Here is a 27,501-nt window from a genome sequence, read left to right on the forward strand (position 1 = left end):
TTTGCTGCAACAACCTCACCAGGCCGATCCCCAATTTCTGGGAGCCGGAGTTCAAAAGTTTGCATCTACTTGGTCTCCATCTAAATTACTTTACTGGGACTATACCATCATCCTTGTCGCTCCTCCCGAATATCACTGGGCTTGCACTGTTCAGGTTAGTATATATGTTAACAACTTAAATTAAATTTTCATAACTTTTATGGAAATTTTAAATTGGTTTCAATGTTTGTTTTAAAATATCAATTTGTAAGATGTGTAAAAAGTTATACTCCCTGTTAGATTTCGGGAAAACTCCTTAATCTGGAGTGTGTACCATTGATCAAATATATAGAGTTTACAACGCTAGGCCTAATCACGTTAGGAATCCTAGATACGATAAACATACAAAATATACATTTAATATATCCTAATCTACGACAAATATTATCCTAAATATAATATCTATCACACCCCCGCATTCGTAGCGGGAGGAGGTCGTACGCTAATACTGGATCTAAATTCCAGAAATAGTTCTCGTGGTAGGCCTTTAGTGAAAATGTCCGCAAACTGATATCTAGTAGGAACATGTAGAACCCGTACTTCCCCCAAAGCAACCTTTTCTCGAACAAAATGAATATCCATCTCCACATGTTTGGTGCGTTGGTGCTGTATCGGGTTGCCAGAAAGGTAGATAGCACTGACATTATCACAATAAACTATAGTAGCCTGCCATAGAGGACAATGTAACTCAAGTAATAAATTACGAAGCCAACACGCCTCAGAGACAACATTTGCGACGCCTCGATATTCTGCTTCTGCACTCGATTTAGACAAAGTATGTTGACGCTTAGATGACCAAGACACGAGGTTGTCCCTAAGGAAACAACAATAGCCCGAAGTAGAACGCCGGGTATCGGGACAACCTCCCCAGTCAGCGTCAGTGTAAGTAATCAATCGATGAGAAACAGTAGGATATAAATGTAAGCCGTGATCAATGGTACCCTGAACATAACGCAGAATGCGTTTTAATGCCTCATAATGAGGTTCCCGGGGATCATGCATAAATAGACACACCTGTTGTACCGCATAAGAGATATCTGGCCTGGTAAATGTGAGATACTGAAGAGCACCTGCTAAACTGCGATACAAAGTAGGATCCCGAAAAGGTGGTCCTGCATCTGCACTAAGTTTGGACTTAGTGTCAACTGGAGTAGCTGCAGGCTTACAAGAGGCCATACATGCACGCTCTAAAATCTCCTGTGCATACTTTTCCTGTGAAAGTAGCATATAAGAGGGTTTGCGGGTCACCGCAATCCACCGCAAACCCCAAAAAATAACTCAAAGGACCTAAGTCAGTCATAGGGAACTCAGTTTGTAACTGAGAAATAATTCCTGTATGCAACCTGTCAGATGAGGTAGCTAAAATAATATCATCAACATATAGAAGCAAATATGCCATATCATCACCCTGCCGGAAAGTAAAAAGAGAGTTGTCACTCTTGGAAATGACAAAACCCAATTTAACGAGAAAATTTGCAAAGCGTTGGTACCAAGCTCTGGGAGCTTGTTTCAAACCATAAAGTGCCCTGCGAAGCCGACAAACATGAGTAGGAGCCCTCCGATCAACAAAACCCGGAGGTTGATGCATATAAACAGTTTCCTGCAAGTCACCATGTAAAAAGGCATTTTTGACATCTAATTGATGTATTGACCACTTTTTAGCCATCGCTAAGCTCAAAACAGTTCTAATAGTGGCCGGTTTAACTACCGGACTGAAAGTTTCATCACAATATACACCGACCTCCTGAGACCTGCCATCACAAACAAGACGAGCTTTGTGCCTTTCAAGGTCACCATTAGACTTGAATTTATGTTTAAATAGCCACATACAATTAACAACATTCACCCCCAGTGGCCTAGGCACCAACTCCCATGTCCCCGTTTTAATTAAAGCACTATACTCATCAAACATCGCCGCATTCCAATTAGGGTCATTTAAGGCCTTTTTATAGCTTTTTAGAAGTGGTGATTTGTGAATAGAAGGACCCGAAGTTATCAAAGAGGTTTGAGTATACTTTGGGTTAGGCTTAAATATGCCTCGTTGGCTACGAGTGACACGTGGGGAGGGTGGTGGTGGGCGTGTGGGTTGAATGGGGGAGAATTCCCCGGGCTGGGGGAGGGGTGTATGTGGGTTGCGGGGTGCGACAAGGTGGGGAGGGCTGCTGGTGGCGCGACAGGGGCGTGGCAGGGCTGCCACCAGCAGCGGGTGTAGGCAGGGGTGTCCGCGGGTTGGCCGCGGCAGTGGCTGGGGAATCGCAGGCTACCCGCAGACTGCACTGCTGAGGTGAGGGAGGGGAGTGCGGGGAGGGAGGTGGACTTGGGGTTGGGCTTGGTTGATGGGCTGGAGTGTTGGGCTTGTGGAAATGCCGCATCAACATATGTGTGAGAATTGGAGGAGCTTCATCATGGCCCAAAAAATCATAGTCCCCAATCCTAAAATTTCCCAAGTTTGAGTACGGGAATGTGAATTCATCAAAGGTGACATGCCTTGACAAAATAATTTTATTTGATGAAAGATCTAGACATCTATAGCCACGATGATTGGATGGATATCCTAAGAAGAAACATGGAGCGGAGCGAGGAGCTAATTTATTAGGAGCGGTAGCGGACAAATTAGGAAAACAAAGGCACCCAAACACTCGTAAGTGATCATATGAAGGTTGTTTCCTAAATAACGCTTGAGTTGGGGTTATGATTTTGAGAGCTTTGTTTAGTAAAATATTTATGAGATAGGTAGCGGTCTCAAGAGCATAAACCCAAAAGTTTGGTGGTAGGGAAGCATGAAAAAGGAGTGTGCGTTTGACATTGTTAATGGTTCTAATCATGCGTTCAGCTTTTCCATTTTGTGAAGAGGTGTGAGGGCAAGAGAACCTAAAGACCATTCCAATATCTAAGCATTGCTTTTTAAATGGGTCATTGTCAAATTCTCGGCCATGGTCACTTTGAAAGGCTTTAATGGGCCGTTCAAATTGAGTTTGCACATATTTACTAAAATCAACAAAAGTAGGAAAAGCTTGAGATTTGTAAGCAAGAGGAATAGTCCAAACAAAGTGAGTAAAATAATCAATGAGAACTAAATAATATTTATGACCATTAATACTGCAAATTGGGGAAGTCCACAAATCGGCATGAATAATATCAAAAGCACAAGTAGTATGACTAGTAGAATCATAAAAGGGTTATCTAACATGCTTTCCTAATTGACAAGAATTGCAAAAATTGGAGATTGACTCCTTATTACAATGAATTAAATTATTGCTCCTTAGAAAATTAAAAGAACTAGCTCCAGTGTGACCCAAGCGACTATGCCAAGTGGTTGGGGTAGTGACCATAAGTGTAGAGGCAAGACATGATGATGGTGTGGTGGTGGTGGTGACTGGATATAGGTCTCCCTCGCTAGTGCATCTCGTTACTATCCTCCCCATTTGAAGGTCCTTCACAGAAAAGCCATAAGGGTCAAATTCAATAGAAACTTTATTATCAGAAGTAAATTTGCGAACTGAAATTAAGTTTTTAATGATTTGAGGGGCTAAGAGAACATCACGAAGGATCAATTTATTGTTTGGGAGGGTAGTATGACCATAACCCGTAATAGGAATGCGGTGTCCGTTGCCAACTAAAATATTATTTTTAGTGCTTAAATTAAATAGGGGCATGAGAGTACCTGAGTTATGAGTCATATGAGATGTAGCACCCGAGTCCATATACCATCCATTGTCCGGATTAGGCAAAGTCATGGTTGAATAGGCCGAACTAAGCTCCGTGGGAGTGTAAAGTCGTCCATATGGTGATGGACTAGCCATATATGCTTGCTGAGATGGGCTAGAAGTGAGTGAAGGCCCATTAGGGGATGATTGGTGCAAGGGTTGCCCAATTGGGCCAGGGGTAGATGGATATGGGCATGGAGGGGTGGCCCAAGATCCAGGCCATTGTTGAGGCTGCCATGGCTGGGCCTGATATCCTGGACAAAACGGTGGATTGGGCCACTGTTGTTGTTGAGTTGGGCCGGGCTGCTGTTGTGAGGTATTGTTGCTGGGCGTTTTGTTCGAGGAATTTCCTCGCCCTTTACCTCGACCTTTTCCCCCACCCCCTTTGGCACCAGTTCTGCCTCCACGTCTGCGGCCACCGGAGCCACGACCACCGTAAGATGGCGGCTGCTGCTGGTTGTTGTAGCTTGAGGACGGTGCGGCCTCCTGCTGGGTGACAAAAGAAGATTGTGCCGATTGACCCTGGTCATTAGTGCGGCGGGACTCCTCAAGAAGAAGCCTCGACCTGGCAGAATTGAAAGAGGGTAACGGGTCGGTTTGCTGAATCATCGTTGCCACGGTGTCAAAGTCAGAGTTTGTGAGGCCGGAGACAAGTCGAATCACCATCTTCTGCTCCGAAATAGGTTGATCAATATTTGCTAATTGATCTACGATACTCTTAAGCTGTTGACAATAAGCAGTGACATTAGAGAAATTGCTAATGTGAAGCAAATTAAACTGATTTTCAAGATACACGGCCCTAGTATTTTTATTATCTTGAAAAATTTCTTTAATTCGATCCCAAAGGTTCTGAGCAGTTGATTTAGGGGCCAAAATCGTGTTGAGAAGTTCGGTTGAGATTGTGCCATATATCCATTGTTTAACAATAGCATCAAGACGCTTCCACAAGGCATCCGAAACATCAGTCGGTCTGGAAACGGTTGTGTCAATGTGATCCGACACATTATACGCACAAGCGTGATTCTCAAACAACTCCACCCAATTGGAGTATTGAACCTTCTCGTAATCAAGAACCAAAGGAATAGCGTTCTTGATGTTACTGACTGCTAGAGCCGGATGAAATTCCGACGTTGAAGGGGTTGGAATTGAGCTGGGTACTTCATCGTCCTTGGCCATAACTTGTTCAATGGAACAGGAAGTAGGAAGATAAAGTTAAAGCAACAAAAAAACAAAGGAGTTGAAATCTGATGAAAGAATCAGTGGAAAATTGCGGAAAGTGTGATGTAAGCAAGGTCCCAATAAAAAAACAAAAAACCAATAAAATTGGAAAAATTAAAAATTGAGATCTAAAACCTAAGCTGTGATACCATGTTAGATTTCGGGAAAACTCCTTAATCTAGAGTGTGTACCATTGATCAAATATATAGAGTTTACAACGCTAGGCCTAATCACGTTAGGAATCCTAGATACGATAAACATACAAAATATACATTTAATATATCCTAATCTGCGACAAATATTATCCTAAATATAATATCTATCACTCCCTCTGTCCCTAATTGTTTGCCCCAAATTATAAATTCAATTTATTAAGGTTTTGGGTAAAAAATGGTGCACATGGGTTGACACAAATATCAATGAGCAGAGAGATAGAGAGAGTGTAAGTGAGAAAACATGTCAAAAGTAGTATGGGATAATCTTTTAAAAACACCTTAAAAAGAAAATTGGAGCAAATAATTAGGAACAGAGGGAGTATAATGCAATCTTTAATGGGTAGAGAGAATAATGTTTATAGTTGAATTCAATACACTGACATAAGTAAAAAGTGTTAAGAAACTAATGAGAGATGATTTCAATTTAGGAGTCACTGGCACAAGTGGATGCTGGCTTACTATAATGGAGTAGTGGTCCATGTTATTGGCATTGTGTTTCCGTATTTCTTTGTGATATATTTTTTCTTAGTATATAAATGATTGAATATGGCTCTATACATTGATTATTTTTTATTTTAATCTTTTTTAAAGCAATTTAAATGATCCTAACTTTTCCTTACAATTGGTTAAATAAAAATAGCTTTAACGAATAGAAGGAGCGATAAAAATGGGGAAATTTCCTGTTTCTCATATCGAAAAACAAAATTTGTTTTTCATGGGGGTATTTTTGTGAATAAATCAACAACTTTTTCATTATTGTGGGCTTCATAATTGAATAAAGTTGTTGGTTTACTTACGAAAATACCATATGAGAAATAAATTTTGTTTCTCACTGTGAGAAAATGGGACATCCCCTCAACTATGATAAACAAAGTTTTTTGGCTCGTGCAATGCACGATTTCATAATAATAAGACTTGAAAATAATAAAAATCAATTAAAATAAAGTTATTTAAATGAAATGACTTTTATTACATTTTATTAAAAAAAATTTGAATTCATTTTATGTTTACCCTTAAAATCTCTCTTGTTAGATATTTTGTTTAAAATATTTTATAAATTATTGTAAGTTTTTATTCATTAACTTTTTTACTATGTTATTTTTTAAAAAAATAAAAAGAAAAAAAGTTTTTAGTGGGAATTTTTTATTTTTTTTATTATGTGATACGTGTATTTTAAAATAAGTTGGTGATAACTTTAGGTTTTTTTTTTTTTTTTTTTTTTTTTGAGGCTTGATTCTCTTAGTATAGAGTATAAATGGTATATACGTCTCAAAAGTGAAACAATACAAATGGTATATATGTCTATACGAAGTATCTTTAATGATATCCCTATTAATGAAAGTCAGATACTCCTTTGGAGCTTTCCTTCAAAAAAAAAAAAAAAAAAAAAAAAAGTACACTTTACAAATAGATAAATCGATAGGTTTCACGAAAAATAAATAAATAGATCAATAATTCATATAAATTGGGCCTAGTTTTGGCCCTTATGGGCTTGGGCGCTCTAATTCTTTGGTTTTGTTACACTTTACAATTTACGGTAAATAAATAAATAAATAGATCAATAATTCATATAAATTGCAGAAGTGTAAGGCGTCATTTCATACGAAGTATTTTTTACGGTGTTTTCACTAGATGCCCCACTTAATTTTTTTAAAATTCACCAAATGTCATAAAGCGCATGAATCTTTTTCGTACTTGCACTTAATATTCCACTTTAAAGGAAGGGGTGGATGAGATTTGTACTCATTCGTACTCGTGACCTTTATGTCACACTGTCTTTTGATATCATGTCAGAGGATCAACTCAACCAAAAAATTAAGCTGATAGTTGAGGCCTAAAAATATGTTTTATACACTATCAAATTGCACCTTCATAGCTAAGGTGGATCTCGAATTGGTGGAGTACCACCCCGTAGGTTTTACCTAATTTCTAGATTAACCAAGTTTGTTCCAAAAGAGTAATTAGAGCTATTACAAGTCGTTAAAGGAGTCACATCTGGCTGGAGTATAGTTATGACAAAAAGTTTTAGAATAGCTGCACTATTGCATAGGCTGCTAGAAGTGTGAGGTAAATCCAACATGGCTTCCCTAGCCGCCACATCTGCTTCCTTAGTTGCTTCCCTGGTGCCTTTGGATAGTCATACCCTTCCTGTTGTGCTGATGAGGTCCCTGCAATGCAATAATTTTTTGATCATTTCATTAAGACATGGGTGTAAGCTATCTAATTCAGAAACAGGTCTCTGACAATTAGACACAACATGAACTGATGAACATCATCCCTGGCTTCAACAGTTTCCCAATTATGCCTAAGTGGCAATATAATGCATAAAGTCTTAGCAACATGAGAGGAATTGGTAAAGGTGTGCACAACAATGCCTTTGAAAAAGGGACCCTGCTGATTCCTGCAGATGCAAGTTATACTAGCATGCGAACTTTGGAACTTAAAACAAGCATCCACCGGATGGTTCTTTGGTTGTCGTTTGAAAAATGACAGCAATACTTTTTAAAATAAATGGTTAAGCTAAGATTTTTAAAAGTTCTTTTTTCTACTTAACAATTAAATGCACGCTACATTTTTATCACGTCTTATTCTTATTGCTAGTGTTGAAATTATATTTTGACTTTTTATTTTTTTTCTTTTTAATCATATGAGTTGTGATTTTTTTTTGTTTGTTTGTTTTGGGTGCACTTAATCATATTAGTAGTGGAGTACTAGTAGTGTTGCTACTTATTGCTAACCTTTGCTTCAAAATATATTTGCAATTTTGCAGCAACTTGCTAACTGGTTCAATTCCAGAGAGTTTCGGATCATTCAAGACTAGATTTGTCCTACAACCAATTTAGTGGAGATGCGTCATTTTTGTTTGCTAAAGATAAACCTCTTCAAAGAATCTCACTAAGACAAAACAAGTTCAAGTTTGATGTCACCAATGTAGAATGCCCAAGGGATTAAGGTTTCTTGACATAGCTGACAATGAGATCTATGGATCATTTCCAAAACGACTTGGGCTGTTGCAGCCGAAGTTTATCGACGTGAGTAACAACAATCTGTGCGGCCGCCTCCCTACTAGCGGACGGTTGATACGGTTTGACATTTCTGATTTGGTCCGCAATAATCAATGTCTTGGTGATATTTTGTTACCTCCTTCCAAGATGTTAATGTGTGATGAGAAACAAATTCTAGAAATTTAACTAAGTCTAGCTACAATGGTTGCTATGACTAGAAAGAATGGTACGGTAATGTATTTATGGAAGAGGCTAAGATCCTTGTACGTTTTCCAAAATAATATGTTTTTGTCTTGATTTCTGTAATTTTACTCCTTTAATTTCATATTGTTTTTTACACTTTGTTCAAATTTGTTACCAAAAGTTTCTAAGTGAAAACAAAAATATGTAACAGAGGGAATAGTTTAAATTACATTTGTTCATTTGGCAAATGAATATAGAGTTTTGTGAGTAAGAAATTTAATACGTTTGCTCAAGAATTGTCTAATTGCCTTCACTGCAATTCTAGGAGAATTTGGCGAAATTGTATCACTAATTTGATTTACATGAATGATTAGTTTATTCATTGGAAAGTTTCTTCCCCAAAAAAATGCTTAGCATGACACTGTTATGACTTAACTAACTTCAAAATAGCTAGGCTAACACATCATCCACCTGTTTTACTGAGTAACACCCAAGTGAAGTTAGCTATATGATGTAAATATTAAATATCTTAGTCAATAAACTGTTAATTGTTTTTCATTTTAGCTATTAAAAAGAAAACCTATATAATTTTATTTTTGAAATACCTATTTTAATTCATTTTGGTGCTAAAGAGGAGCTAACAAGTCAATAATTAAGAAATAGAACAATAAAATAAAAGTGTGTCGTTATTTATCACCCAAATTACAAAATCAACTTTGAGTCAGTTTATAGAACTTCTTGTGATATTAACTTAGAGCAAGTTTATTTTATCCCTAACTCTTAAGATTTGGGGTGACATATTATCTTGAGTCTTAAAACTTATGTTTAAGACTTCTCTCATTTTTCTTCTTAAATCTCAAGTAAGTCTCAAATTGAGTCTTGAAATTTCAAGAATCAACTTAAGACTTGAGATTGAGACCCACCTCAATTTTATTTTTATTATCTTTTTTTTTTATTTTTTTTTTTAACACTTTTCTGCATATAAAGAGATAAAATAAATAAATAAATAAATAAATATATGTCATATATTTGAGTGTTAGGGCTAAAGTAATAAATTTGGATAAGTTTTAGTGAGTCTTACAAGAATTTGATGACGTTATTTTTAATGAGGACTATCAAAAATGATGTCACATCCAAATATTAAGACTTGGTACTAAACTTGCTCTTATACTTTATAGTTATAACTTATAATACTACATTTTTACATCTACATTAAAATTCCACCAATTTGATATTGAAACAAATATTTCTTTTCTCATTCATTGAAAGATAGTCCTGTCGTAATACTAGGAATGATCACACTCTTACCCTTTAATTCCCTTATTTTTTGTTGGTTCATACATTATCCCTTAGCCTATATATTATTATAAATTACTACAAAAATATACCTTAGTTTACAACATTAATTCCTCTCTACACCAAAATGAAGACCTCCAAGATCACCCTACAACTTTACTTAACATTCTTCCTTTACACCATCCTTACTGCCTCTTGTCACGCCTCTAAAACCCTATGCAACGCGAATGATAAGGCCGCGCTCTTGGAATTCAGCCGATATTACTTTGGCAATGCTTCTCATTACTGGGGGTCAGGTGACACCGATTGTTGCAAGGATTGGGAAGGTGTCAAGTGTGATCCATCCACTCATCGAGTTATCGAGCTTTCCTTTTCGAAAGGTGAGCTTTCGGGCCACGTATCTTCTGCCATTGGTAACCTCCCGTACCTTAAAACGCTTCACATAAGAAAACAACCTAACATTATAGGCAATATTCCAATGGAAATTACAAATCTCTTAAACATTAAATATCTCCGATTAGATTGGAATAATTTATCCGGTCCGATTCCCTCGTATTTGAGCCAACTTAAGAAGCTAAAATTCTTAGACCTATCTTTTAACAAGTTTTCGGGTTCTATCCCAGCAGGGCTTGCCCTACTACCCAACCTATACGCGCTACACTTGGACCGGAATCAACTCTCCGGTCCAATCCCGGACAGTTTCATCTCTTTTGAAAATAGTAACATTTCTATATATTTATCACACAATAATTTGTCCGGTCCAATCCCATACTCGTTTGGGCAAGCATTTATGTTAGATTTTTCGCGTAACCAACTTACTGGTGATCTTTCATTCATGTTTAAATCAAACAACATATCGCGAATTCATTTAGCAAGAAATTTATTGGAGTTTAATATGAGTAAGTTGGAGTTTGGTTCGGGATTTACTAGTATTAATTTGAATCATAACAAGATATATGGTAGCATTCCTCCTAAGTTGGCAGAATTGCCTCATTTATCATTCTTGAACGTGAGCTACAACCATTTGTGCGGTCGGATTCCTACCGGAGGGGCGTTTGCTAAGTTTGATCAGTCCTCTTTTATTCACAACCGTTGTCTTTGTGGTGTTCCCCTAGCTCCTTGCAAGTAATTGTTGTTTATTTTAATGGTGCTACAGCGATTTGATTATGGCACGGTCGTGCAAGGATTTCACAAGTGTATTGTAAGATGTAGCATAACTTTGTAATGGTTTAGTTGTTGAACCTTGATGGTCTATCAAACAAACCTAGAAAGCTTTTCTTAATAATACGAAGTATGTATTTACCGATTTATAGCATCTACGGATTGGATTGATTAATGGTTTGATTTGGTTTGTGTATCTCCTATAAGAAGTCATTGTTGTTTATTTATTGACTACCTAAAGAAAGTACAAAATGTTTTTAGGATTTAATATATATTAGGATTCCTATATATTTTAATTGCATGCCAATATCTTTTCAAAAATTGTGGATGACATTGAAAATGAATTTTTTATAATTCTAATTGTCTCCTCAATTGGCATGAAATATGATCGAATATTAACATCTGCATCATAAATTTTGACATATTACTATATTACATACATTATAAAAAAAATTGTCGGAAATTAACTAATAATACCTAGATTTAGATTTTGTGAGAATGATCCTGTTCACTTCATCTTAAAAAAAATATTAAGTAAAAATAATTTTAGTTCAGTAAATATAAGTTCAGTCCAGTAAAATTAATTTCAGTTCAATAAAAATAATTTCAGTTTAGTAAAAATAAGTTCAGTTCAGTAAATTTCAGTTTTGTTAAAGAAGAATTATAATAGAAAATCAACAAAAATAATTTCAGTTCGGCGAAAATAATTTAAGCTTAGTAAAATTAATGTAAGTTCAATAAAAATAATAATTTAAGTTCAGCAAATATAATTTTGTTTCAGTAAAAATAATTTGAGTTCAGCAAAAATAACGGGACCAATATATCGGATAAAAAATGTTATAAAAATAACTACCTAATAAAAGGTAAAATATTGTAAAATACTACGTGTCACTGAATTTGCATAATTGCCCTAATTTTTCGGTGTTGACTTAATCTTGATTATTAATGTTTAAGCTGTCTTTTTTTTCTTTAATTTCTAATATCATCATTAATACTACCTTGGTCTCATTGTCATCTGAACAATATGCTTGAGACAACGTTAAGGTTTCTAGCAATGGCAAGCTTTTTAAGAAGTAACGAGCGAACTCATCCAACTCAACTTAGCAAAATGTGAAGCCTTGTGAAGATACAAGGTTAGGTTTCTAACATTAATCATTTGGTAGAGATTCTGTTTTTGGAATAAAGTTTTACTCCAGTGAGCAAATTTCATTTCAAGTGTACCCCGTTTGAAAACACGTTGAGTAAGCAGTGAAGAAGATACCATGAAAATTTTGTAAAATGAAGACTTGTTCTTTTGACATAATTAATCTCAATACCAGAAATATAAGTGATTTGGACAATCAACAGGCCCGGCCTTGAGCATAGGCTAGGGGTGCGATGGCGTAGGGGCCCAGTCTTGGGGGGGGGTGGGGGGCCCAAAAATCCTTAATTATTTGCGTAGGTTAGAAAGTAAATAAATAAATTAAAAAAAAAAAAAAAAAAAAAAAAAAAAAAAAAAAAAACCTCTGTAAATACATTAACATGTTCGCAACAAATCAGCCATTAATACGCTTCACCTTTCCTCTTGATTTATCAATTTCTCCAAAAATATTACAATTCCGAATTCCAACAATATAGCATTAATTAAGGCTAATGGAAAATTTCAATTCCTACCAAAAAATTAAACGACTTCTTGAATATTTTCTTCCCAAAACATTAATTAAATGGATACTATGGACCGGAAGAACTTTAAGCATGAAAAAAAAAATAATCCCAAAACACTATCTCTAAGTACTCCATAAATTTCAATTTATGCAATTCATCTATAATCTAATTGGGATCTTTTACCAAAACGGCTAATTCGACAAATGTATTTACCAAAACGGCTAATTATAAAATTTAATTCCTAAACTAGCTAATTTATTAACTTGGAAGGAATTTATCTGTTTCTTATTTTTCTTTGAACCGGTTTGGTTCACTTTATTGATTTTTTTTTAAATTTTGTTTTTTTAGTTTTATATTAATTTTCTTAAAGATTTTATTTAAATAAAACAAAAAATAAATAAAAAATTTATTAGCTATATATTTAGCTTATTACTACATATTTTAGAGGTATATGTATAATTATTAATACTTAGCTTGTATTTGCAGCTTAATTTGGATGTCTTATTTTCGATCTCTTATAAGAAGCTTTGATGTTCGTTGTTTCCAGAGCAAATAAAATGATTTTATGTTCAATAGTTGTATAACTCTAGTTTTTTATAATCAAGATTTGATTGTTCCTACTTGATTTATAAATTTTAAGCTTTTATCTTATTCTAAAGCACCTTTTATTTTTTGTTGATTTGAAGTTTGGATCAATTTTTTGAGTGATTGTTTATTTTGTATAAATTTTTTAATAATTGAGAATTGTTGCAAATATATAATTTTGAATATTATTGTTCAAATTAATGGGATATTTTAAACTATGGCATTAGAATTTCCCAAAGAAAAAAAAATAAATAAAAATAAAAAAAAATAAACATTTTTTTTTAAAACAAAACAGAAAAAAAAAAAAAAAAAAAAAAAACCCCACAAAGTGAACCAAACCAGTTCAAAGGAATATAAGAAATAGATAAATTCCTTCCAAATTAATAAATTAGCTGGTTTGAGAATTAAAATTTATAATTAGCCATTTTGGTAAATATTTTTGTAAAATTAGCCATTTTGGTAAAAGATCCAGGATCTTTATCAAAACGGCTAATTCGACAAATGTATTTACCAAAACGGCTAATTATAAAATTTAATTACCAAACTAGCTAATTTATTTAATTGGAAGGAATTTATCTATTTCTTATTTTTCTTTGAACCGATATGGTTTGCTTTAGTAATTTTTTTTTTAAATTTTGTTTTGTTAGTTTTATATTAATTTTCTTAAAGATCTTATTTAAATAAAACCAAAAAATAAATAAAAAATTTATTAGCTATATATTTAGCTTATTACTACGTATTTTACAGGTATATGTATAATTATATTATTAATACACTATTAGCTTATATTTGCAGCTTGATTTGGATGTCTTATTTTCGATCTCTTATAAGAAGCTTTGATGTTCGTTGTTTCCCGACCAAATAAATTGTTTCTATGGTTAATAGTTGTATAACTCTAGTTTTTTATAATCAACATTTGATTATTCCTACTTGCTTTATAAATTTTAGGCTTTTATCTTATTCTAAAGCACCTTTTTTTTTGTTGATTTGAAGTTTGGATCAATTTTTTGAGCGATTGTTTATTTTGTATAACTTTTTTAATAATTGAGAATTGTTACAAATATATTATGTTGAATATTATTGTTCAAATTAATGGGATATTTTAAACTATGACATTAGAATTTCCCAAAGAAAACAAAAAAAAAATCAAAATGACTAATTTTACAAAAGTATTTACCAAAATGACTAATTATAAATTTTAATTCTATGGGATATTTTTAGAGCAATGAATTTATTTAGATGCTTATTGAATTGGAAGTCTATAAATTTCATTTATCGAAATGAAGTACTGGCATGAGTTTCTTCATGATCTTGATTTTTTTTTTATGAAGAATGTCATGATTAAAATTAAACTTGTGAGTAACTTTGAACTTTAGTTGCAAATATTTATATTCATAATAAATTATAGATTAGTAAGTAGTAGATTTAGTGTAAAAAATCGTAAAATGTAATAATTAAAACATAGAATTTTAAATGACAATATTTAGTATAAAATCTTTATGGAATAATTTATATCTTATACAAAGTAATTGTGAATATATTTTACTGGGCCCTGTATCTACCATTTCGCGTAGGGCCCATAAAATATCAGGACCGGACATTGAGAATCAAGACACATTACATTCAAAATATATTTTGCTGCTAAAAATAGGATAAGAAATCACATTCTAGATTATTTTAAGATGATGAATATATCGATAACCAACCATTAATTATAAGCCCATTCACTGTTTTAAAGCATGACATACTTTAGTCATTATAGATCTTTATTATACAATTCAGAGTTAATTTAAATGTCACCATATACTTGAATGGACTGAGATACAAGTTTGGAATAACTAGTTTCAAGTATCAAAGTTGTCTAGCATTTATATAAGTATGTTCAATTAAAACAAAATTAAAAAAATTATATTATAATTATTTATAAATTAACAAATTACATGAAACTCACCTCTTTATTTTATTTTATTTTATTTTTTTACCGAAACGGACATTCATATAATGGTATAAGGAGTATGCCCACAACCAGGTGATAGACGGATATAATTCTACTTAACTTAGAAAAAATCTTATTGCCCTAAAAACCAAAACTCTTAACTAACTCTTAGGCAAAAAGCTTTTACACTAAAGAGCTTGATATGAAAGAAAACTAGAGCTCCAAATACACATAGAGAGAAGGAGATATTGTCCTATATAAAATAGCTATTAGGAAGAACCAATAGCAGATGTTAGAAAGAGATATGTACTGATGCTTTCCGTAAAATTTCAGGAATTAGAACTGACTAAATAGGAGACTTTTGCATACCTTACTTACTAAGAGACTTTTGAAAGACCAACTCTTTTTGGGTATTGGTTGGACTGGACGAGAGAGGATGACTCCGTTGAAATATATTATATTGCATATTATAGAGGCATATAATTAGTGGTATTCATATATTAATCATAATTTTATATCATTTTTCTCAAATTAAATAATTCAATATTAAATAAATTATGATTTCATATTCTTTCAAATATTCATTATAAGTATTTGTTTTTACAAAAATAGGTGAGATAAATTGATTTCATTACCTTGAACATAGATTCGCCCTTGGATTTGGGTTCTGAAATTGTAGTTGTGGGATTCGATATATGTTTTGAGTAAGTGTTAATTTGTTATTGGGACAGTCATTGATAACCATTGCAAAATGTAAATACATTTAATATATAAAAACTATTTAATGAGAGGGAGTTTGGTTAGTGGGAATTGGGGCTTGGGAATGAGAATTGAGGAGGTGGGAGTATATATTACCTTGTTTGTTTGGTGGGAAGTGGAGTTGTAGATATAATTGAGAATGAGAATAAAATTGATCTATTCTCATGATTTTATTACCTAGGGGACAAGTAATAGATATAGAAATTGAGAATAAAAAGGAAAAGAGCATTTTATGCCATTAATAATATAAACATAAGGATATAACATTACTAAGGGTGTTATTACAAATTTGATATTTATTCCCAATCAATTCCTTTCACAAACCAAATAAGAGATTGTTAATATTTTATTGAATTCCCAACCATAAATTCCCAATCCTATTCCCAACCCTCTAATCCCCAAACTCCCATTCCCACTTACCAAATGCCCATAAAGATATTCATTCTTTTGATTTGATTTGACCCAAGAGAAGGTCGTACCGTTTAGAAACGTATGATATTGATATTGATTTTTAATTGGGTTTATTGTTCGATCGATATTGAAGAACCCTAGAAGGGATTTAAAAGGAGTTTAGTACGTAGATTTACAAAGAATTGGAGATATATTGAATTGGGGATGTTTTTAAATGGGGGCAGTTATTAGGGTTTTGAAATTGGATGTTTTTTAGGTCTTTTTACATAAAGCAATGGAAGATAGGGCCCTCCACGGAGCTAGAGCTAGTAGAAAAGGACCGGAAATGTTACACCTCTTTTTTGCGGATAATAACCTACTCTTTGCAAGAGCCAATCGAAGGGAATGCTCGAAAATTGTTACAATTCTCAACACATATGAAGCAGCTTTCGGACAGAAAATTAATTAATTGTTAAAATTACTTGGATGTCTCTTTTACCAAAGGGGTCAATTTTGCTACGCAAGAGGAGTTGTTGGAGATTCTTCCTATGAAACGAGTTGACAAGCTTGGGAAGTATCTAGGAATACCAACTATAATTGATAGGTCTAAGAGGATGGTGTTCAAGGTACTTAAAGATAAATTTGGAAGAAAATAAATGGGTGGAAGGAGAAATTGTTGTCTAGAGCGGGCAAAGAGGTTCTTCTCAAGTCGGTTATTCAAGCGATTCCTACTTATCTCATGGGTGTGTATAAGTTTCTGGTAGAAATTATCTATGATATTTAAATTATGATGACTCGATTTTTGTGGGGCAATACAGATGGTTCAAGGAGAGTTCATTAGAAAAGCTAGAGTGACATTTGCTCTCCAAAGTGTCTCGGGGATTTGGGTCTTCGTGATCTTAATGTGTTTAATGATGCGTTGCTTGGTAGACAAGTGTGGCGTTTGGTTAGTCATTTAAATTCTCTTTTGAGCAAAGTGCTTCAGGCGAAGTACTATGCCAAAGGATATTTCCTAGACACGAACCTTGGATGGTCGAATAGCTTCTCTTAGGGGAGCATTTTGTCTTCCAAATTGTTAATTAAAGAAGGGCTTTTATGGAGAGTAGGCAATGGGACTAATGTCAACATTTGGCATGACCCTTGGATTGATAGTGGTGAGAGTAAGTTTTTTTCCTTTTCTCCTTCTGACGAGGTACAGCGGGTTAGTGATTTAATTAATCACGAAACTCAGGAGTGGGAAGTGAATCACATCATGGCCTTATTTAATGAAACCGATTCCCATTGAATTCTTTTGATCTCCCTAAGTTCTAGAGACATTCCTGACATCCCAAGCTGGGCGTTCTCAATGGATGGCAGATACTCTGTGAAAACAACTTATATGTTGGGAAAATCATGTTACCTTGACAATTTCCATTAATACTGGGTTGATAATTAGAAGCTTGAAGTCAGTCAGACACTTTCTCTAGAGAACTTGTAGTAGTATGCTCCCCGTCAAAGCTTATCTGAAATTTCGACACATGACTAATGAGGATGACTGTCCGTGGTGTATTAACTACCTCAAAACAGTTCATCACGCTCTTTTTGAATGTTTTATAGTGAGGGATCTATGGGAGGAATGTGGCTTTAAGGAATTTGCTTCATGGCCGCAAGAAATGAACTTTATAGATTTCTTCGAAACTTAGAGCAAACACAATTCTCAACTGTAATGTAAAGGTGCAATCCTCTTGTGGTTTATCTGGAATAGAAGAAACAATATGGTTTTTAAGGGAGTAGACACTTACCACCCTTCTCTGTTGGACAAAGTGAAGCGTCTTGTAGTTGATTGTGCCTCTTATGCTAAGATGATATCCACACCAGCAGCTAAGAAGAAGGGTAGTAGCCCCAAAACCTAGACTACCCCTCCATCAGGTACAGCGATAAAACTGAATTGTGATGCTTCGGTACGATGATGGCTGGGTTGGTTTAGGTGTTTTAATGAGAGATTGGCAAGGGGAGGTCATCTTTGCAGACACTAGAAGAATTCGTGCTTACTGGCCGCCTTTGATTGTTGGATGTAATGTTGTAGCCATGGCTGTGTGGCCTGCCAAACGCCTATAACTTGGCTAATACCGTGCTCGAATCAGATTGCCAATTGCTAAGGAGCCTGTGCATGGGAACGATATTCTTTCTCAGATTTAGATGCTTTGCTTGAGGACATTATTTGGTCTAGTTCTAATTTTAATCCTATCTCTTAGTGTCATGTAAAGTGGGATGTAAAGTGGGAGGGCAATACTGTAGTTCATAATTTAACCCGCATTGTGTGTTTTGGTGTTGAATAGATATGGGAGAACCATAGTTCTTGTGTGACTAGTCCATACATTCTTATGTATATATTAATAATATAAGGCACCATCCGTTTTTCCTAAAGAAAAAAAAAAGTTTCTTCCCAAGAATCACCTTTATTTTAATTGAGGTAAGGCTTTATGTTTGATTTTTCTTTTTATATTTCATGTCTTTATAATTCCTTAAATTCTACCAACGTTCATTTTCAAATGGACTGTGTTTGATAACCTTTAATATAGTTTATACTAGATGTAAGCCCGTGCGATGCACGATCCTAGTAAATCATTTTATTTAATTTAAAAATGTGTACATTTAAGAAGATCATTCATTAAATATATGGATAAAAATCCTGATATCATAAGATAATTTTTTAATTTTAACACTAAAATTATCTTTTATTGTTTTATTTATTTTACATGACGCTTGAATTTAAAATCCCAAATCGTGTTCATTAATTTTGCTTATGTGACAATTTAAAGTTTTAATTCAAAAAAAATTGACAAATCTCGTTTTTTTATTGATTAAAATAAGTCTTTTGCCTATACGTTTTTTTAATATACTCATTCTGTTTCAGGGTTTTTTTGAATCCCTTGAAATACTGGTCACGCTCCACGGACAGGATGGCTCGGACACCTGCAAAACACAAATATTCTGTTGCCGGAATATTCGCCTTCGACGGTTAAGTTAGTAACCTGAAATCGGAAAGCTAGAGAGAGAAATTAGAGAGAAGTTAGAGCTGATTTTATGCTCTATTGAATGTTATGTCTTAAATCCACCCCTCCCATCATAAATGATTGGGGTATTTATAGGGGTGGGGAATGGTGCCCCTTTAGGTTTAGTGACCTAGGATAACGTGCTCTGATTGGCGGCGCAATCAGGAGAGGGCATGTGTCCCCTTGGGGTGCCGTTTTGCGGTTGTTTAGGATCTTGGGCCTATTGATGTAAGGAGGACTTCATTTTTCGTTCTATTTTGTCAGTGCTCTTATGCTTGACACATGTCATCTTTTTATAGGGACATGTGTTGCCTTTACATTTAGGCCACGTGTCTCTATGGGATTGAAGCATGTAATTAGGATAATTTTTACCCTAAACATTTGCCCCTCAGAAGGGGTGGCTTGTTCTCAATGGGCCGCCTCCTCTGATTTTCACTCGTCCGGGCTCGTCCGGGTACTTAGGCGCTGTAAGCGTTTAAAGATGTTGCAGAGGTCAGACAGAGTTGTCCGTCCATCTGATTGGGCTAGGTGCCTTGTCCGGTCCGCCTGACATCTTTAAGGGACTTTACTTGTTATTATGGCAGACGGGGAGGTCCGAATGGCTTTGGACGAGCCATCCAGCTGTCCTTGATTATTTCGTGAGAATGGTTCAACTTTCGAGGTAGGTGTTAACTTTGACGAATAATTTTGATGTCCGTTCAAATTCCGTCTTAAATGACGTGACACCCGTTAAAATTTCATCCTAAATGACAGAATGGTTTTCAACCGTTTGGCTTCTAGGATAAAACTTCAAAGAGTTTAACTGTTGGACTTCTTTAGGCGGGAAAAATGATTATACCATCCTGCCCCTGTAAATTTTTGCCTAAAAATAGTGGAAGTTTGACCTCATTTTATTACTAGGGTGTATATCACTTTCTAGACAGAAGTCAGAGCTTCTAGAGAGAGAAAGTTGAGTTTTCTTTGACTCTTTGAGGTTTTCACCGTGCATTTGGAGTTTTCCGGTCAAAGGGTTGAGTTCTCCAGCCAATCTTCAACAAGACCTTCAAAGTCTTCAAGCTTCTACTTGGACAGAGGTAACCGAATACTTTCCTTTCTTCTTCCCTTTTTCCCTTTTTCTTTTTATACTTGTTTTATTTCCAAACACACTGGCTCAACATACACTCGGCCTCGTTCGTTTCTCCTCATGAGGCCGTCTGTTCGCCTAGGACTGAGGAATCTAGAGTGGACGGGGACGAGTCCTCGTCTTTACGGAGTAGGTCCATTTCTAGTGCGTACCAACTCACCCCCACCTATTGTTCTATGTCCCTACAGCCGAACATGGCGCGTACGAGGCAGACGCACGACCCCCATGCTGCAAGAAATCCGGACGGCAGCATAATCCGACCCTTGGCCTTCTATAATCCAAATAATACGGACGTGGAGACCACCAATACAGACACAAACACCAACAACTCTACTACTGCTGGTGGTAGTGCATGCTTGGTGATTGAGGTGACCACTTCTTTTGAGGAGCGCCAAAATCAGCGAGGCACTTCTACATCTGGATGAACCTCGGCTATAAATCAGCTAAACACTTTTTCTTTCGGGTTAGCGTCCGGATCAAACCCCAATCACCCCCAAGTACAACATATCAGCTCGGATGTAAGATTGTCCGAGAGACATTCATCTGGAAGGCCTCGTTCTTCATCTCGATCAGGCGTTGTTCAATCTGCCCAAAATCAGCCACAGCCTAATATGGCGTCCGAACAGTTTCTACCACCACCCCCTCCACAACATTCTAAGTCAGCCAGGCCTCGGACTGGCATTCATATTGCTTAGCCGACCAACCGCCGCCGTAACGTTCCATCTAGAAGACACGGTTCTGGGGGCAAAGCTAAAGAAAAGGGCAAGGCCCCCTTAGTGCCTGAAGGTGTGGTGCTGGCCGACCCAGGGCAGGGCTCGGTCAGGGGAAGCTCGGCTGAGGCGACTAAGCTGGAAAGAGTTTTGTCCGCTGACTTTGGTTCGGTGAGGGAACCCGAACCTGAACCAACCGAGCAGGGAGGTGAAAACCCTGACGCTCCGGCCGAAGAGGAGGACTCTGACAGCCCGTTTAGCTTTGAGATTAGGGTAACTTCCCTAAACTTCCTTAATGACAAGTTTGAGTCGTTTGAGAAGTTCCTCATTTTGGGGGAAGGCTTCAAGATCGAGCTGCCTATTACTCGTTAGTGTTTCTATGTATATAGGGCTGCATTGGAGGTCGACCTCCGCTTTCCCCTTCATCCTTTCGTCCAGGAGCTGCTGGACGAATATAATATTGCCTTGGTCCAGCTGGCGCCGAACAACTGGGCAAACATTTATGGGTACTTGGTGACTTGCCTTGGGATGGGTTTCACCCCTAACTTTCCGGTGTTCTGCACCATGCACAGCATGGTGAAGCTGAAGGCCGATGCGAACGAGTGGTTCTTTTTGAACACATGGCCGGAGTACATGGTGGTCATATGCAAGCCATCTAAATGGCACGACAAGAAGCAGAGATTCTATCTCATCCGGACTAAGGATCGAGCGTTTTATAGGAAAATGAACAACTTCAACTCTTCTCCTGTTCAACTTTGATGAGGGGATCATCGTCCGACCTGTCCTCTCATTCATTTGGACCATGCTCATCAGCTTGACTACTTATCGGTCAAGAGGGAGTTTCAGAGGGGGGGTCGCCGAGTGGCCATCATTCCTAAGTGGATTCCCTTAGTGGACTTGCTGAGGGATCCCATGTTTATGTCCTCGTTCAAGTTGCTCCGAAACTACACTCCAAATGGATTTTCGTGATATGCACACTTGACTATATTTACAATTGAGAATTTTCTAACTCCCAACACTTTATTCTTGACAGAACGAGCCATGTCTCAGCTCAACCCAGTACAGAAGGGGGAGATTGACATGAATGAGTTCAATATGGAGCGTTATTGGTTCTTGAGGCAGCAGTACGAGGCGACAAAGGGGGTACGAACACATTCTTCATCCCTTTGCCTTAAATTATTTTATCACTATTATTATTATTATTATTATTATTATTATTATTATTATTATTATTTTCTTTATTTTTTACGTCCAATCTGCTATTCTTTGAGCGAGAATCCTTTTATTATGTTTCAGACGATTTAAACACTTTCCTACCTGGCCGAGTAGATTTAATTAGAGGGATCTTTCCTTTTACTACTACTCGGAAAGGGAAGAGTTGCACGCATTTTCTGAGTGAAAACACTTTGGAGGGTTGTTCCTTCTACTTCTACTCGGACAGGGTAGCCTAACTTCGTACTTTGGTGTTTTTCCGGTCAGCTACCCCTAGGCCAGCGAGGAAGCGGTCGGTATACACTTTAAAGGATGAGGGGTCGTCCAAATCTCGCAAGACTTCTACGTCCAAGACCCCCTCAGGGGCTCAGGCGGCCAGGGCAAGGTCACGGGTTGAGTCAGAGCAACCTAAAGGTGAACAACCCCACCTGACACGTAGTGGGGACTCCAAGCCCTCGGAGCCACAACCATCCAAGGTGGCCCGAGACACGTTCGTACGAAAGGATGAGGAGGGAAAGTCATCCCTGGACCAAATGGCCGGCCGTGACTCAACTCCGCATGTTGAGTATCTGGGAACTTGGTCGATGGGTTCTCAAACTGAAGAATGGCAGCTATCCCCACCTAACGCCTAAGGCGGACGAATAGCCTGTGCCGACGCCAACTCCTGAGAGGCTTCCACATGCTCCTGACCTCTTAGAAGGTACTGAACATCTTCATTATTTTCCTACTGAGTTTTCTTTTATCAAATTTCTCCTAACTTGTGCTTTTACTTTGTAGACATTTCTGAAGAGATGGACGCTCAACTTCCTAGGTCTTCTCTGACTGGAGCCGAGCGTAAAGCTATCCGGGATGCTATTCAACAAGTTGTTCCAGCCGAGACTCAGAACAAATACCGGGTTATCAATGATGGGCACCTCGATCTAATGATCAACAGCTGCGTTGAGGAATCCAAACTCATCTTCTTCCTTAATACTTGGCCATTTTCCTCTTTATTGTTTACTTATCTTTGTTCACTCGTCCGCATCTTCTTCTTAGGCTCTTCGCCTTCCAACACTAGCGTCCGCAACAGAGACGTGAGATCTAGTCGGCTTGGGACGACATCCGGCGCCTTCTGGATGAGAACAGTGGCCTGCTGGCTATAGAACAAGTCCGCCACCAGACCGCCATGAACGCCCTAACTGAGAAGGCGGCTAGAAAAGCTGAAGACATTGTCAAAATCGGCAATGCTCTTAAGTAGGAGCGACTAGCCAACAAAGCTCTCAACAAAGAGAGAGATGAGGCGGTCACTCAGGCGGTTAGTTTGAAGGAGGAGACTGAGTCCTCGAAAAAGATCAAGGCCGGGCTGGATTCCAACACTGAGGCCTTAGAGGCGGCGCTAAAGGTTGCGGAGGAGCAGAACCAGGAGGTTGAGCGCCTCAAGAAAGAAGTGGAGGAGCTGAAACAACAACTCAATGCTCCAAGGCCAATCCCTCAAGCAGACGTCGTCCGGATCGAGCAATCGGCCCTTAATCGTCTCAAGAATCGGTTTGAGGATGCCTTTTCCATGACGGTGGAAAGAGACGAGCTCGGGTACTATCTAAAGCGCTTCACCAGAAGGCTGGACTTTCTCACCATGAGGGACGAGTGCGAGGCTGTTGGGATGCCCATCTCTCCCTTCATCGAGACTCCTTCCCCTGCCAACAGAGATGCTAAAGATGGAGAGGACGAGGAAGAGGATGCGGTTAAGGATGGGGAGCCACCTCACACTGACAATGTGGCTGATGCTGTTGGGTCGGCAAATGCTGATGGTAGCGGCGAGGAGGCTACCAAGTGAGGAGCCCTCCTCTTCTGCAGCTTTAAGCTTATGTCTTTTATCTTCTTTTTTATTTTTTCTGAACAATTTTTATTGCCGCCTTTTTTGAGCGGCTTTGTAAAGATATTTCACCGCCTTCTGAGCGGTTTTAACTTATGTTAATTTTCCCGCCTTCTGAGCGGTTTTCATGCAATTTCATACTTAGCAATTTGCCTACTTTATTCACCCTTTGTTCGGCGTATACTCCTAGTGTTCGGCATTTGCCTAGTCCATATTCCGAGTGGTTTGATTAACTTAATAGATCTTATACCTTGAAGGGTATGACTACTAGTAAGTTAATCAAATTATATATAATGATTGCCCTTGGACTAAGTGAATGGCGAATCAATATTAAGCATACAACCTCTTCATGGGCTTTGTTTGAGTCATCCGTTGAAGCTATCGGTCAGACGTACTCAAGAAATTTCAAGTATTTTCTCAACTTGTAAATTTCCGTTTGATGGGCTTGCTCGCCTAGGGAGGTCTTTATCCTAAATGGGTAATATATACCTTAGGTAGATTTAGAATTACCCGTTTGTCTCTCCTTCGGCCTGGTGGGGCCCAATGATAAGATTGGCCTTTTAGGCTAGCTGGCCAAGTGGCTGAACAAAGTATGCCCTTGCTATAATTTGTAGTTGGCACCTTTTTGAGACATTCTTAGTGCAAATGGTCCATGGCCGAGTAGTTTAGCTAGGAATGCCCTTGCTTAACATTATACTCGGACGTTATAAAGCTGACGGCCGAGTAGCTTTGCTAGGGAGGCCCTTGCTTAGCGTTTTGCTCGGCCCCTACAAAGCTAGTGGTCGAGTTGCTTCTCTAGGGAAACCCTTGCTTAGCATTTTACTCGGCCAATGTATATTGCCCCCTCTATTGGGTGCATCATCGATCGGTTAGGGGTGGTCGAGCCAATTCGCTTTGTCATGCTCTCAATGAGTTCCTACTCGGCCTCCACTCTATGAATTTAATAACAATGCTTGACTTTTCATTGATAATTGTTAAATTTTTACATTATTGGTCGCCTTTCGGCTTAATTACATTGTTCGGCCATTACGGCTTGTTTACACTACTTGGTCATTTAGACTAGGATGTAACATTTGGCAGATAAGCTTTAAACAAGATATTTTTTTAAGTTGTCCGTATACCATGTTCGAGGAATAGGACGGCCATCTAAGTCTTCGAGTCGGTAAGTTCCGTCTCGTATTTCTTCCTTAACTCGATAGGGCCCTTCCCATTTTGGGGTTAACTTTCCATCTTCATTGGCTCGGCCTACCGCTTCCATCTTTCTTAAGACCAGACCCCCCATCTTAAGCGGCCGCTGAGACACTCGGCGATTATATGCCCTTGTTATCGTTAGACGATAGATTTCGTCTGTAAGCGTCGCGTTGCCCCTAGCTTTAGGAAGAAATTCTAGGGAAGTCTCATGGCCTCCCAATTGGGAGAACTGCTTCAGCACCATACATTAGAAAGAAGGGGTTTTTTGCTGTGGTACGGATGGACCATAGTACGTTGACCAACTCGTCTGCCCACGGGGCGCCTGCTTTCTCAAGCTTTCGCTTGATGTCGTTAGAGATCAACTTGTTATAGGCTTCAACCTAGCCATTAGCTTGGGGTTAGCCGACTGAGGCAAAACAGTGAGTGATGCCCTAGTCACTCAGCCAGCCCTTGAGTAGTTGACACGTTCAAATTGTGGTCCATTTTCGAATACCATAGACCGTGGTACCCCAAAACGAGTAATGATATTTTTCCAGATGAAAGCTGACATGTTTGTCCACTTGATTCCTTGGGCGACCTCAGCTTCGACCCACTTTATGAAGTAGTCCACCGCTACTAACACATACCGCCTTTGGCCAGAAGCTGGCGTATACGGCCCCAAGATGTCCATGCCCCATTTTGAAAGGGGGGTGGACTACTTGTGGCCGACATACTATTTGCCAGGCGGTGAATTAGGGTTGCAAATCTCTGGAACTTGTCACATTTCTTCACCATTTGCATGGCGTCTGCATTTATACTCAGCCAGTAGTACCCCAGGTGGGTAACTTTCTCAGCTAAGGCTCGCCCTCCTATGTGCGAACCGCATTGCCCTTAATGAAGGTCGTCCAGCACATCATACCCCTTTCAGGGGTGATACACTTTAGATACGGTTTCACAAAATTTGAATAATTCCATATTCTTCATCTCGAACTAGGCCGTCCTCTTCTTCATCAGCCAACTCTTTTTCGGATCAAGCGGAAGTATCCCATCCTTTAGGTAAGAGATGACTCCATCCATCCATGTGGAGCTTCTATCAATATTTTGTACTGGCTCGGCATTAATACTCCTCTTTTTCTTTACTTCCCAAAACACCAATGTAGGAGTATCACAAGATGCCGAGGATGTTAACTCGGAGAGCTCGTCCGCTTGATGATTTTCTGAACGGGGAACTTGTTGCAGAGAGAAATACTCTAGGCCCTCGGCCTCATCCTTTACCATCTACAGATATTTCATCATCGACGGCTCTTGGCTTCATAATCACCATTCACTTGGCTGACTATCAGCTGAGAGTCCAAACTTGCATCAATTTTTGTTGCCCCTGCCGCCTTACACATTCTAAGGCCAGCAAGCAGATTTTCATACTCGGTCTCATTGTTAGAGGCTTGAAATTGAAATCTCATTGCGTACTCAAACTTGTCCCCTTCGGGGGATTGACAAATGATACCAGCGCCACATCCGGCTGCTATTGCACTACCATCAACATAAACCTTCCATATTTGGTCTCTTGTTGGCTGCAAATCCGGGCGAGTCATTTCTGCCAAAAAATCAGCAAAGGCTTGCCCCTTAATCGATTTCCTGGGCTTGAACGTGATATTGAAAATTCTCAGTTCAAGAGACCAAATATTTCTAATAAATTGTCTCTTAGGTACAATCTTAGGGAGATGAAAACGAAATAGAGACCATTTTTCTTAAATAAATGGTCTCTCTTTTTTATTTATTTAATTAAAAAAATAGAGAGACCACTTCTTTAAAATTAATGATCTCTCTTTTTTCTTTTTAATTTAAAAAATTGGAGAGATTACTTCTCTTAAATAGATGGTCTCTCTCTCTCTTTTTTTTTTCATTTAAAAACAGAGAGACCATTTATTTAATATAATAATAGAGAGACCATTTATTTAATATAAATGGTCTCTCTATTATTATATACAAATAAAAAAAAACCTAAACACTAAGTACTAAGCCCACTGCGCCACCCCCTCATATCAGTATCTCCCTTTCTCTCTCATCTTACTCCCCCTATCTCTCTCTATCTATCACCTTTCTCTCTCCACCGCCACCCCTTTACCACCGCCCTCCTTTAATCGTCGTTAATTCGAATTGAGGACAACCATCATCGCCACTACTTTCTATTTTTTTAATCTACAACCATGGAAGTTAGGGTTTCTTGCTGTGTTTATTTCGAATCAATTCGACGTGCGTGC

At 37.6% G+C, this 27,501-nt stretch overlaps 1 protein-coding gene across 1 annotated transcript; it reads left to right on the top strand.

Moving 5' to 3' along the window:
- Nucleotides 1–9,790: 9,790 nt before the first annotated feature.
- Nucleotides 9,791–10,792, top strand: LOC145581277 (polygalacturonase inhibitor-like). Its single transcript, XM_081638310.1, has one exon. The coding sequence runs from the start codon at nucleotides 9,791–9,793 to the stop codon at nucleotides 10,790–10,792; it is 1,002 nt and encodes a 333-aa protein (XP_081494436.1).
- Nucleotides 10,793–27,501: the final 16,709 nt, after the last annotated feature.

The sequence above is a fragment of the Chenopodium album genome, chromosome 15 (genome assembly GCF_948465745.1).
Source record: "Chenopodium album chromosome 15, dcCheAlbu1.1, whole genome shotgun sequence".
Lineage (NCBI taxonomy): Eukaryota > Viridiplantae > Streptophyta > Magnoliopsida > Caryophyllales > Amaranthaceae > Chenopodium > Chenopodium album.